At 44.4% G+C, this 14907-nt stretch overlaps 1 protein-coding gene across 3 annotated transcripts in view; it reads right to left on the minus strand.

Annotated features, from left to right (window-relative positions):
- Positions 1–3038, minus strand: part of FAM131B (family with sequence similarity 131 member B) — a 76211-nt gene extending 73173 nt beyond the window's left edge. For 2 of the 3 annotated variants that reach the window (XM_038388007.2, XM_038388006.2), the window contains exon 1: positions 2516–3033. In XM_038388007.2, the coding sequence (XP_038243935.1) occupies positions 2516–2543 (28 nt within the window). In that variant the 5' untranslated portion in view covers positions 2544–3033. Of the gene's footprint in view, positions 1–2515 lie in introns of all 3 variants that reach the window. The other variant, XM_038388008.2, reaches the window with a different exon arrangement.
- Between the last annotated feature and the right edge of the window lie 11869 nt (positions 3039–14907).

Below are 14907 nucleotides of genomic sequence, written 5' to 3' on the forward strand. Positions count from 1 at the left end.
GTGTCATCTGCAAACTTTTTCTGTGATGGTTTTCTATGTTTTCTTCCAGGTCATTGATAAAAATGTTAAATAGTGTAGAACTGAGAATTAATCCCAGCGGGACCTCACTAGAAACACACACACACACACTCTGATGATTCCTTGTTCACATTTGAGTCCTAACTGTTAGCCAGCTTTTAATCCATTTAATGTATGCCGGGCCAATTTTATATAGTTCTAGTTTTTTTTGTCATGTCATGAGCTAAGTTCATCACCATGGAGCTCAGAGGCCTATACCTGTCTGACCTGGTATGTAAAGGCATTAATTTCCTACACAGACCACCTTCACAGTCCTGAGGAAGCCTCATAATGGGAGCCTATAAGATTGGATAACACAGATTCACCACTCCCAGCAGAATTCCTCCAGACAAACTTCCCCACTTTTCCCACCACCTCTGTGCAGTCTTTAGCTCCCTGACCTAGCACTCCAGAGAGATATGGTCACTGGTGAGCCAGAGCTGGGAACAGTGGGTAAAGGTGATAGGCATCAGACACAATTACTAGGCAGATCTCTCTCTCACACACACACACACACACACACACACACGGTTCTGTTCTATAGCTCCCAAAACACAGGTCTCTATCATATAAGCTAAAGGCAAATTCCTTCAGCTGACTCTATTAGTAAATCTCTTATTTTCTTTGTGGGCCCAGCAACTATGGGGCAATGCCCCTCATACATATACAAAGCCAGTTTATTACAACAGGTCCAATAACACCTTGGGATATTATGGACCATATTTTTAAAAGTTATGGTATAGGTGCACTTGTACATGCAAATTGCCGTTATCATCAACAGGTGGCCAGATGGACATTTAATCACCTAAACGACCATGTCCACACATTGTTACCTGCAAATGCAGGTTACCAGTTACACAGACTTTTTGCAATACAGAATTCAGGCCTCCAGTCATAAAAACGTAGTCCTATGTTTAAAAAAAAAATGTGTGGGTAAAGATGAGCCGCTCAGTACAGTTCTAGCCAACTGGGAGTGGGTGTCACTGAAGATGTTTATTTTCTGATGGGGGGGCAAAATGGGAGGCAAAAGGGGATCAGATATGTTTAGTTCAGAGACCACACTGATATGGCGACATGGCAGGATAGATAAATAATGTCCTTGGCACAGTGCTCTCTCAGCCTGGGCGGATGAGGGGTAGGGAAGGCAGTGTGGCTGACTTGCTACAGGGAAAGGGTCCAGGTGCCATCATGCGGGGTAAGAATATCCTAGAAAGTGTTTGGTGTTCTCTGATGTTGTGAGGTGTTAGAGAGGAGAGTACCTTCTTGGTGGATGTGGTGGGACAGGAAGGGTGGATGTGGGGTAGAAACCTTTCGGTAATGGTGTACACTTGTTACTCTGAGGGTACATTGGTGACACAGTGAGAAGATGTTTCCAGGAGTGTTCTCTTGATGTGTAGAGGAGGGTGAGGTGCTCAGCAGCAGGGGAAAACTGGGTTTCTCATCCTCCGATCAGGCATAGGTGTCACAGGAGAGGAACACATCTTTTGAAAAGTCTTCCCTGGGTGTGCTTTTTGGGGGAAGTGGTTCAATGCCCCCCACAGCCCTGGTTGATTGGTTCTGTTCTCAGGGGGTTGTACAGGGTTTGTGTAGTTTGGGAAAGGTCTTGGGGTGGGAGATACTGGTGAGCTGGATGAGGTGGGTGTGTAACATATACCCCTTGGGGGGTGTTGTGTGAGAGTGTGGGCTGGAGAGGTAGATGGGTGGATAGTGTCCCAGGTGACCTGTGAGAGACAAGGTGGGTGAGGTGGTATCTGTTAATAGACCCCCTTCTGTTGTTGAAAAAGACCAGCATTTGAGCTAGACAGAGCTCTTCTTCAGGTCCTGTGAGGATTGTGTTATTCTGAGGCGATGTGCCTAAGCATGCATTTAGTGAGGGGGGGTCCCTTGGCAGGATGGGGGTTGGCACAGAAGCTGCGAAGTGGGTGCACAGCAGAAGGGGGTGCTTTGGCATGCCTCGGTGCGGTGGGAGGGACTCTCTGGGTGTTGTTATTCTCCAATGAGGCGTGGGTAGCAGAGGGGCGGGGGGGGGGGGGAAGATGTGCAGCTCTCACTGCAGTGATATGGATAGTCCGATCATAACAATAACCCGCCCATTCGGAGGAGAAGGTGCGGCTGGCCCCTAATCCAGGTCTCAGAGCCCTCCCTCCTCTCAGGAGCATACCCGCACCTCGAGATCCCGAGCCGCACCGCGGGGGCTCGCCCCGCAGCAGGGAAAGCACGGTGCCCAGCAAAGAACAGGGAGCTGCAAAGCACCGTGCACACCCAATGGCGTTGAGAGACTGGGGGCAGGGATAGAGGGAGAGGGAGAGAGACTGGGGGAGAAAAGCCCTTTACCTGTCCATCCCCCTTCAGACACAGAAGGATCGCTACATGCAAAGGGAAGGGCAGCCGGAGAGCTGAGCAGCGGCAGCTCCCTGGAGCCTCCTTCCCCACCCCCCACCCCCCCCCGGCTTCTTACCTACAGTCCTGGATCCTATGCAGCCCATCACTCTAGCAGGTCCCCGCGGAAGAGGCAGCAGCCGCAGCAGGGAGGAGGAGGAGGGAAGTGGGCGAAGGTGGGGTGGGGGAGCTCTAGTTATGGTGAATGTCCAGTGTGGCCCAGCCTGTGCCGGCGGAGGGGCATGGTCCGGGGTGAGCGCGCCTTACCCGCCCCGGACAGACAGCCCGGAGAAGAGGCAGGGAGGGAGGCAGGCAGGAGATGCCCCGGGCCAGGCTCTCCGAGCAGGATGCTCTAACCAGCCACAGCCCGCCTGCCACAGCGCTGCCTCCTCGCCCTCCGCGTCCCTGTCTCTTTCCCTCGCTCCTCTCTCCCCCGCCCCCCTCGCTCGCTCTTCCAGGCTTGGACGCGAACGGATCTTCGGAGGAGGCGGCGCAGGAGGAGGGCTGAGATTGGGTAACCAGCTCCGGTCCCGAGCGCGGGGCTGCCCATTGGCTGAGCCCGCGCCGCGGCTGCGGGAGGCAGGGAAGCGGGAGCAGGGGAGCCCGCACGATGCTGGACTCGCCGTGCGCACACACCCACCCGCTGGCAGGCGGGCGGGAGAGGCTGCCTGGCCCTGGGACCGGGGGAGGGCGGGAAGCGGGCGAGGAGGTGATGAGCGCCGGAAGGAGCAATTGGCGTTCCCAGCAGAAGACAAAGGGAGCAATGGAGAGGGAGAGCTCCCAGGGACGGGGCCATTTTGAGGCCGTCAGAGAGGGACAGAGACAGGGAGGGGAGCAGGGCAGCTGGCCGGAGAGGCCAAGACGCCACGCATCAGGAGCAAATATGGAGCGAGCCGTGACACTGAGAACATCCTGACGAGCTCAGTTCACGTGGGGCTAAGAGGCGCGGGAGGAAGGGGAGAGAGGCAGAGGCCAGGAGGGATGCGGAGCGGGGGAAAAGAAAAGAGAGAGGCACTGAAGAACAAGTGACACGGGGCGGGGCAAGTGGCCGGAGGTCAGAACTTGGACAGTGCAGTCCCCTCCATACACACATAGTCACAACCAGCACACCAAGGGGAAGAGGGGGCAGAGAAACGATTGCTGGGGGGGGGGGGGGGCCGAGCTCCCGCACCGTCCGCCCCCTGAGGGAGGGAGATGCTGCTTGTCAGACGCTTCCATCTGTCCAGAGCATCCCATCTCCGAAGCTCATTTGCTAATCTAGCTGCAGCATGGTGTGGGCTGGGCCCAGCCAACGCCGAGGAGCCGCACTGCACAGCCGTGGTATGAATCACCAACGGGAGCAGGGAGAGAGACGGGGAGAGTGTGCAAGAGAGAGAGGAGGAAAGAGATGAGAAGGCAGCAAAATGTGTGTGTTTTGGGGGGGGGGGACAGAACAGGTGAGAAGGTCAGGGGAGATTGTGAAGAGGAAGGAGAGAAAACGGAGAAAGAGAAGGACAACCAGAGGAAAGGGATGGCCAAGGAGGAAGGGGAGAGGACGCTCACTCCGGGTGCCTGAAGGAGGATGGAGACTGGAGAGAGAGAGAGAACCAGAGAGCAGGGACAGGCAAGTGGATGGCATGGCAGCGGTCAGGAAACTGTCTCGGTGACTATACTTCTAAACTGGATCCAATTAAAAGGAAAGACCCTCTGGTGGCCAGAGGTGGCAGCAGCAGCTGGATCCCATGGGGTGGGTCTGGCTCACTCACAGGTCCAGGAGCAGGTTTCAGAGTAGCAGCCGTGTTAGTCTGTATTCGCAAAAAGAAAAGGAGGACTTGTGGCACCTTAGAGACTAACAAATTTATTAGAGCATAAGCTTTCGTGAGCTACAGCTCAGGTCCAGGAGCAGTTATTCCACGCAGAGCAAGGACAATCCCAAGTATCCCTGGCCCTGCACTGCACTGCCTCACACACTGTACAGCCCACACATCCCCCTGATGCTCATGAACCAGGAGACAGCTTGCAATATTGGGCTCTTGCAGTGTGGTTTTACTCTGAAAAGAGACTAAAATATTGGTTGTTTTATGCTCACAGACCTGTCCCCTGTGTTATCCAGGGTCCTAGCTGCTGGTCTTGAGTTACAGCTTTACTATATTCTAAATCTATTAGTGCAGCAGAGCCAGCACTGCTCAGAGACGGGAACCTGGTTCTTGTGCATCTAGAGAATTGTTTACCAAGTTCCTCTAGTCAGTTACTACTGTGTAGGCCTTTTGAAGGCAAATGGAGCTGCATAGTAGTCACTGAGAAATGATTTTGGCCTGTAGAACCATTATGACCAGTCACAGTGGGTTAGAGGGAAAGATCCCAACTTGACTCTCAGATCCCCGGCTGAGCCTGCAGGACTGGAGCACTCCCTCCTTCCCCAATCATTTTTTTTTATTAGACAGAATACATGTGAACCTGAACCTGAAAATGAAATCTGGCCTCCTTGAGGAGTTTCCTTGCATACCCCATGAAACAGCATTTGTGCCTTACCTTAGTCATGGTAGAGGTGTTGCAGGCACAGCTAAGATTGAATTTCAGTTTTACACTCTCTTCTCTGAGCCCATTTCTCCTTTCAGACTTCTCATGCTCTCTAATCTCAAACTCTTTGTGGTTTATGTCTTCACACCTCAAATCTGACCCCTTTTCTCTCCCTGACTGGTGTCTTCTCTGGTTTTCTCTTCAAATGATCTTAGAGCATGGGCTGATGAGGCCATTGAATCCCTTTGCTCCATCTTCTTATTCTCCATCCTTGCCTCCCTCAGTCTTAGTTTATCATCTTACCCAACCCAACTCATGGCCCTATTCTTGTTCTCATCATAAGCAACTTTCTCTCTCCCCTTTCATATTTCATCTACAGTGTAACTTGTACCAGTCTCTCCTTGCTTACGACAATGCCTCTATCCTTCAACCTTCAGAGGATTATTTTCCTGCCTCATCACTATCTCAAATGTCTTGATACTATCAGGCCTTTCCATCCTTATCTGTAATAATGATCTCGTATTACCTTCACTTCCAACAGTACCTTGTTTTGTTCTATACAACCCTGTCCTGTCCACTTCCCTTAACCTAATTAACTTCATCACAGAATCCATACTCTTCTCTTTACCTGTAGTTCTTTCTGAGGGTCCATAATCAATTAGTTTCTCACATACATAAATTTAAGTTTTAAAAATCATCTTTGTGGTCATGAAAAGTTCTGGAGATCTCATCATATGCTCAATGTTTCTCAAAGTGCGGATTGGGCCCTACAGGTTGAGCATGGTGAGTCTTTAGGTACCTCATGAAATGTAACTGATTAAAATTTTAAAATGTGGAAACTTTCCATTTTTCTAATAAATTGAAAGCTAACAGATAATTCAACAGGACAGAAAATGGTTTTCGTTATCAAGCAAGGATTTACCAACAATTATACGCAGTGGCATCAGAAATACAACACTTAATCTAGCTGCATCTCAGACAGTAGTGTGATAAGTGCTCGTAAATACTGACTTAAAATGGCTACCACTATATCTCTTGTTTTCTGGAAGACAAAGGCCAACCATAATTGCATAATGACTTTGTAAAAGAAAGAGGGATCCCTGATTGTCAAGTTGATAGTCAAAATAAATGCAGAACGCGGCCACATGAACACCATTAGGACTCTGCTAGGTTTGTAACCACGACTTCTACTGCTACACTCCCAGTACCATATCTAATTTTCATTGTGTGCTTTTTCCTTCTGCTTTTTTCTCATCTGAAAATCCTACAACTTTCTAACCTGATAAATCTAGATTTGCCCTGTTTTGTTTTGTTCCAGAAGAAAAATGAACCAGGGAAATTAATATATAAGAACTTCAGTTAATATTATGTTAAGGACTATGAATTTAAATAAGCCCTCAACATTCAGGAAATACCAAAGTGAAGATTCAGCCAATAACCTTAAATCTTCCCCCCTCTACAAATGCAATACAATTTTTTATTAGAAGGTCATGTTAGAGTTCTCAAATAATACATTATACCATAGTTTTTTCTACAGCTTTAGATACATTGGTAAGAGCTTTTTCATGTTTGAATATTTACATTAGAGACTTTTTATATGATCAATTTTCTCAATAATCACAGAAGTTAGAGATGGAAAAAGCAAAATAGCTCAAGTTCATCACACTAGTAAAGCAGGATTAGAGAAATTTACAGACTGACAGATGTACTTTTTGCTTTGTAAACAAATACAATCAGAAAAGTTACTTGTTTTAGTAACAAACTGGTTCTCAGTAAATTCATTTATAATGTAGTAACTTTGTGTATTTTAAAATAATTTTTGTATTATATCTTTTAACCAGTATAGGTATTTGCATTCATCATACAACCTATCCTCAAACTTCCTTAATATAGTTAAAGTATTATTTGTAGGGCTCGTTGAATATTTTTCTTCAAACCTGTTTTTCAACAAAAATTGGGGTTTTGATTAAAAAAAGTTTCACGAAAAGAAAGTGCTTTCTATGGAAAATGTCAAGTTTTCATCAAAAAATGTTCAACCAAAAATTTAAAAAAAGAAAAGGAGTACCTGTGGCACCTTAGAGACCAACAAACCCATTAAAGCATAAGCTTTCGTGAGCTATAGCTCACTTCATCGGATGCATTTGGTGGACCAAATGCATCCGATGAAGTGAGCTATAGCTCACGAAAGCTTATGCTCTAATGGGTTTGTTGGTCTCTAAGGTGCCACAGGTACTCCTTTTCTTTTTGCGAATACAGACTAACACGGATGCTACTCTGAAACCTGTTAAAAATTTAAAAAATTTTTAAGTTGAACTCTGCAGATAATTTCACCATTTTTTTTCTTCATTTTCATCAAACCCGTCTAAGAAAAAAATACATTTTCTGACCAACTCGAAATATTTGCTTTAAGTATTGGAAATACTCTTTAAAACCACTCTGAAGCTGTTTTTTCACATAAGCATATATACACAAAATGTATATTTGTACACAATTGATCTGAAAGTTAAACTGAAATATCTTGACAAGTATAAGAGTGCTCAGATACTACAATGATGGGAGGATATAAATACATAGAGAGACAGGAATACAGATACTGTACATAGATTTATAGATAGATACTGCAGAGTGAAGGACTGATGGGGTCCAATTCTCCGTTCTACTGCAGCATAATAAAGGAAATGTATAGTGGGAAGAACTGACCCTTGGGGAATATCCTCTGTGTTGGGGGGGTTCCTTGCTTGATGTAGAACTCTGTCACCCTCTTCCCAGACCATGATGTAGGAGGTGTGCTGGGTGTGTGAGGGAAAGGGCATAGCTGGAGCAGGCTGAATTCAGGCTATCCTTGGCTGTTGCCACTGCCCAAAGGGGGCTTTTGCAGCAGAGTGTGAATTAGAACAGCTTCAGGTCTGCTCTAATTTATATACCAGCAGGGTCAGGAATGCAGGAAGTGAAAAGGTGGCATAAAGCCCCCTCTTCTCCTCCACTATTCCTGTACCTATCTGAGGAACAGATCAACAGGGAACTGGGCTCAGAAGCTGTAGTTAGATAGCATTATACCACAGGTAAATACGGCAAACTGATAAAGTTTAAAAAACAAACAAACAATCAGACATGTTTCACATGATGTACATTTTTCAAACCATTGTTGAATCATATTTATTAAACTGTATTCTTCCAAATGTTCCCTCAATCTATCCATAAATATCACCTTGACATCCTATATTAACATCCTAATATAGATGTTAGATATACATGGCTGTAATTATTCAGCCTCCTTCCTAGAGCCTATCCTTGTAACAAATGGAGCTATAGTCACTGTTTCCCAGCAACCTGATACCTATATACATTCATATAGGTAATTCATTTATTTAAATGTATACCAATTATATCACAATAATTAAAGAGCTCCAGTCCTGTGCCCTCGGTGCCCTTAATGACCACTTAAAAATACAAATATAAACCCAGCGGTGTGATCTCCCACTCTCAGCTAAAAATATCCAGCCAGAAAGATAATTTACAATGTCATTATAACACCCACCCTAATCCTTGGCTTGGATGCCAGCCTCTCACAGCCTTCACTAGAACCCCTGCCCAAAAAGCTCACAAAAAGACTTGCTAAGAAATAATTAAAAGGAGTACTTGTGGCACCTTAGAGCCACAAGTACTCCTTTTCTTTTTGCAGATACAGACTAACACGGCTGCTACTCTGAAACCTAAGAAATAATTGTTCACCTCTTTGCTCCTTGATCTCCTCTGCATTACTACCTGCTGCTTTGTCCACTTTAATTTTATCTAAATTCTTATGGCCAGATCACTTTCTCCCATGGAAAAACTTAAAGGAGGAAGGTCCCCTTGCAGAGTTTCCTGAGAGGCATATATTCAGGTTTGGGAGACTTACAGAGGGCTGGGAGTTGAGGCCTTCTAACCCCATGCAGGAAAAAGAGCCTCCAGATCTGTAGAGCCAGGAACTAATTCTGCAAGGACTGTTGCTCCTCTGTGCAGTTCTGGTGGCCTTCTGCCATTGACAGTATAGTTTCTTCAGTAACTGTCTGAGTCCCCTATGATTGCTATAGCAGTCATGGAGGAGATACCACAGGAGTTAATGATACATCAAGCAGTATTAGCATCTGATAGGTTTTTCCTGTGACTATATGTCCCATTTTGGCTGGGACAGTCCCTTTAAGCCGTCCCAACTTTTTTTTCCCAAAAGGAGGCATTTGTCCCGTTTACTCTTGCTGACTTGATCAGTTGACAAGAGGAAACAGGACAAACGTCCACTTTTGTCAAAAAAGTGGGGTGTGGTGCAGATGGTGCAGGCAGAAATGCCAGCCCCCCACAGGTTGGAGGCAAGGCTTGGGGCTGGGAGGGAAAGCAGGGTTCTGGCATGCAGGGCCCCCGCAGGGTTCCAGTGACCGGACAATAGCCTCCTGAGGGGGCCCTGCAGGGTCCCAGTGACCAGGCAACAGCTTTGGCATGGGGTGGGGTGGGGTGGCAGGGTTCCAGAAACCGGCAACAGCATGTTGGAGGAGCCCTCGGGAAAGCATTTAGGGTTGTCCCATTTTCTCTTTGGGAAATATGGTCACCCTACTGTTTACCTATATTTGTATCCAAAACATCTCCAATAATTAACATTTGGACCTTATTAAATGGAAATCACTATTTCCCAAACTATCCTTTATAGTCACTTTATTTACCATTTCTTCAACATTTACTAACATCTCTAGATATCAGAGACAGTATAATCTAGTGCAGTGGTTCCCAAACTTGTTCCGCTGCTTGTGCAGGGAAAGCACCTGGTTAGCCGGGCTGGTTTGTTTACCTGCCATGTCAGCAGGTTCGGCCAATCACGGCTCCCAATGGCCGCGGTTTGCTGCTCCAGGCCAATGGAAGCCGCGATCGGCTGAACCTGCGGCTGCGGCAGTTAAACAAACCAGCTCGGCCTGCCAGGGCTTTCCCTGCACAAGTGGCAGAACAAGTTTGGGAACCACTGGTCTAGTGCATAAGGCAATGAGATCAGTTTTGTACTTGATTCTGCCATAGACGTCTCATGTAATCTTAGGCAAGTCCCCTAGACTAAAATTTTCAAAACTAGCCACTAATTTGGGGTGCTTCAATTTTTGGGTGTCCAATTTGGGGCACTTTGGGCCTGATTATGAGAGATGCTGATCATTCACAGCTCCCATTTATTTTAGCTGGAGTTCTGAGTTTTCTGAAAAATCAGGCCCTAGGTGTCCCAAATTGGGTGCCCAATAATGGAAGCACCCAAAATTAGTGGACAATAATGAAAATACAGTCTTAATCTTTCTATGGTTCAGCTTCCCACCTACATGATAGGGATAATGATACTTGCCCATTTTTGTAAAACCCTTTGAGGTTTACAGATGATCACTAAGAATTATTATTATTAACTCTTATTTAGTTTCAAGTGCTTTTTTGCCATTCCTGTGACTGTATCCAATTTTTAACTTTTTGTAACTATTAGTAAAGGGTTTTGTCAGAGATGACAAGCATGAAAATTATTATTTTTTTGTTTACTATAGTTGAGAACTAATGGTTTACTAATGCCACAAAACCTCACAGCTCAGTAATATTGGATGGGAACGATAAAGCACCATTATTTGCCCTTTAACTGGGAGACTCCTTCTGCCTCAACTATGTTGTGATGGGTTGGACCCCCCCTTCCGGGGTGCCACTTGGTGTGCTGGGATCCCACTCAGCCCGCCCGTTCCAGCAGGGTGGGCTCCCTCACCCTGTTCCTCTGTGTCTTCTCCAGCACACAAACACTGGTAGGGACACACCTAGCCGAAAATGGACACAGTGACATTGAGATCAGCTGTGTGCAGAAGGATTCAGCTTGGGGATTGCCCAGGACTGAAGTGCACATCTCCTTTGGGATGCAAATCCAAAATTATATTGTCTTGCGCTATACAAGATTTATATAGCGTAAGCTCATAAATTCGCCCCTTCCCTCAAAGTGGAGGAAGATATAACTTGGGGGGGGGGGGAAAGAGCTGTGCATAATTTGCACAAACTGGGTTTTAGAAAACAAAACAAGTTTAACAACTACAAAAGATAAATTTTAAGTGACTATAAGAGATAGCAAACAGAACAAAGCAGATTACCAAGCAAATAAAACAAAACACGCAATTCCTCGTTAGCACTACAAAAAGTGATTTTCCCTCTTGATATTCACCCCTTCTTGTCAACTGTTGGGAATGGGCCACATCCACCCTAACTGAATTGGCCTCATTAGCACTGACCCCCCCACTTGGTAAGGCAACTCCCATCTTTTCATATGTGTAATTATATCTGCTTACTGTATTTTTCACTCCATGCATCTGATGAAGTGGGTTATAGCCCACAAAAGCTTATGCCCAAATAAATTTGTTAGTCTCTAAGGTGCCACAAGGATGCCTCGTTGTTTTTGCTGGTACAGACTAACACAGTTACCCCTCTGAAACCTGTCAACCTTTCCAATGATACCTCATGTGACCCATCTTGCATAAAACATGTTTTAATTATGCCATATTCATATTATAAAAATATTTTTATGAAGAAGATGAGGTGCAACATCACATACATGTCCTAAGAAAAGGACACCACCCTGAAAACATGAGTGCTTTGTTTTTTTTATTCTCAGTCTCATAAACTTGAAGTTTATAGAGCTTTCTGGTTAGAGGAATGCATTGCTGAGAGGTCCCCTTAGCTATAATACTGACCTGATAACATTTGGTTCTTGCAATATCTGGTCCATAATGCAATGAAAAAAACACCGTGGCACTAGTCATACCATAGGGTAACCAGTTATAGTGGAATAATATTTTCAATAAACTAAGGCCAAAGAATTGTTTAGGTTTCAGTATCCAGAGCCAATTTTGATGAAATTCTTCCCTCCTGCCATCACTGAATTACAAATCCAGAGTCTTAGGAATGGGACATTATACTACGTCAAAGCAAGGATGTCACTTCATAACCCCAGCAAATTTTCCACTACTGTAGATGCAATGCCTACTCGCTATGAGTCTGAGAGAAGATTGTGCAGTCAAGCCCTAATCCAACTCCCACTGAAGTCTATGCAAAGACTTCCATGGACTTCAATGGCAGTTGGATAAGTCCCTCATTTTCTAGTTCCTTGGCTTCTGAATCCCAGTATCTCTCAGTAGACATAGCACTGGTCTAGTTTTATAGAGTTTAGGAATGGGCTTTCTCTGAAACATACAGGTTTGATTCATTTCCTTTAACCAAACCCATTTCCAATTTAAATATGGGGTATATTTCACATACAACTGTTAGGCTCAAGCTATCTGGTTAACTATTCACAACTCTTAACATAGCTTCTCACCCTAACTTCAGCTCAACAGACCAGAACCTTTGTTATTTGATATTGAGAGTGTTACATTTTCCACCTCATCCTGATGCTTCACTTCCATTAACTTTCCCACAGTTTTTCTAGTTATTGTGTTTTCAGAACAACATTGCTGTGTATTTTTTCAAAAACAACACTATTGCTCTTCCAGAATCTATGTCCATTCTGATCTTCACCCTCTGCTACAAAGGATTGCCAGATATGATTAATGCTGTGTTTGTTACACAGAGTCTTATAGCAATATTGTCATTCCAACAGTTCCCATTTAAAGATTTTGGGTGTATGGAGGATTAGCAGAAAGTAATCCACCATCTGGAACTGTGGTTAGATAGGTTGTCTATTAACATTTCTGAAATACATTTGTAACATACTGGCCTAGTTTGTGTGATCATACGTCTTTCTAGTGGCTGGCTGGCTGTGACTATAACATCCAATTACTTAGCTACAGCTAACAGATGTATTGTGTTAGCACAAGTGGTGAGAGTTTGTGCATTTGGTGCTGAACACCTAGAGGTCATTCTCCAGTGATGACCATAGTGTTTGTCTGCCTGGTCTCAGGGGTGACTGCTGTGATGGCAGTCACATTTTGTCTTTTGTATTCATACATTCCCACTTTGGATGCTGCCAATACTGGAATTCTTTAAATCTGCATCTCTCTGCAATAAATATCTGATCCTCAAACAGAGAAATAAACAGAAGCTAGTTTTACTAAGTGTTCACTTTTGAGGCTTTGCACATGACAACCTGTTGCTCCCTGTGAATGGAATTGTTAAAAGTGATCTGCCAATAAATAAAAAAAAATAAATGAATAAAATAAGCTTTTTTTTTTTTTTGCTTCTCTACGATGTATAAAAAAGTGAGAACATTTTCTTCCTAAATACTTTGTTTTTCAGATTGTTTTTTATTTTAGGAACATCAAGGCTTGTTTTCTTTCCTGTGATGCTCTGTACCTCGGGGGGAATACCCAGCACCCCCATGTTCATCTTTATAAAATGATTGTGTGGTATCTAATGCAAAGTTTGTCATGTTCAGAGTCTTCGGAAGGCTTATGATGCACTGAGCATGGTTATTACAGTGATGTTATAGTGATGTTACAGGTTATAATTTCATGTATATAGATATGAGGCTGAAAATGAAAATGTATCCTCATGGCTTAAAACAAGCCCAGACAAAAACTCTCCAGAAGCAGAGGGGCAATTCACACCTCATGACGGAGTGGATGGGACAAACCCAGCCCAGCCTCACAGGAACAAAGGTCACTGGCTTAGGGAGCAACAAAAGAATCTGTTAGACTCTGGAGGGAGTCACTCCCCTTCCTTTGGTCAGTTTGGAACTGCAATGAGGTAATGCTCAAGTGACTCTGAAGAGGGGTGGCAAAGCCAAGAGGGAAGAAAGGACATGATAAAAGGGAGAGACATTTGTCATGCTCTCTCGCTCTCTTTCTCACCTACATCTACAGATACCACACCAAGCGACTGAAGCGCTGATCAAAGGGGAAAGCCTGGCTGAAGAGCAACCAGCTAGCCTGTGGTGAGAAGCATCAACGTTTGTAAGGGCATTGAAAGTGTTAAGATCAGCTTAGAATGAGTTCTGCTTTTATTTCATTTGACCAAATCTGACTTGTTATGCTTTGATTTATAATCTTTCATAATTAATAAATTTGTTTGTTTATTCTACCTGAAGCACTATGTTTGGTTTGAAGTGTGTTAGAGACTCCCCTTGGGATAACAAGCCTGGTACATATCAATTTCTTTGTTAAACTGATAAACTCATATAAGCTTGCAGCATCCAGTGGGCATAACTGGACACTGCAAGATGGAGGTTCCTAGGGTTGTGTCTGGGACCGGAGATATTGGCTAGTGTCATTAGGTTGCAAGTAACTGGGAGCAGCTTATATGCCAGAGGCTGTGCGTGAACAGCCCAGGAGTGGGGGTTCTCACAGCAGAGCAAGGTAAGGCTGGCTCCCAGAGTCGAGGATTGGAGTAATCTAGCAGATCACCGGTCCAGATAACGCCAGAAGGGAATGTCACACTTCCTTTTTTGGAGAACTCATTGGAGTCATCAGAGATGAGGACTGAAAGCTTCTTCAGTCCTTAATTGAAGGATTGCAGGTATTGAATCTTTAACGAGGTGAGCTTTTCTCCAACATGTTTCTCAGACATTTGAATTAAATGAATGTTAATAAAACCATATGAAAATGATTAAAATGAAGTCTAAATAAAAATTGATTCAATTTTTTTCCTTTTATTTTCTTTCAGAGATTTATCGAGTCCTCTTCCTCATCTAAAATGCATGCAATTTCATCGTTACTGTCAAATTGTTATATCTGAGTAACAATATTGAGACCAGAAGTGAATTTGAAATATATCAATGGAGTTTAATTAAAGAGATTAATTTAAGTGAGTTTCAGTAAAACTGCTCAAATCTAAAGAGCAAATTCCAGTTCCCAGCATCTCAGGCAAAGAAACTCTGCCCACTCAAAAGGGGAATAGGTATAGGTGGGAGTTGTTTGCTTCTGGAATACTCACATCTGGCAGAGGGATGGCATCCAGGTTTGTTTTCAGATTACAAAACCACAGGCTTTAACATCACTTAGGTGGCAAGTG

Source organism: Dermochelys coriacea, chromosome 1, assembly GCF_009764565.3.
Source record: "Dermochelys coriacea isolate rDerCor1 chromosome 1, rDerCor1.pri.v4, whole genome shotgun sequence".
Taxonomy (NCBI): Eukaryota; Metazoa; Chordata; order Testudines; family Dermochelyidae; genus Dermochelys; species Dermochelys coriacea.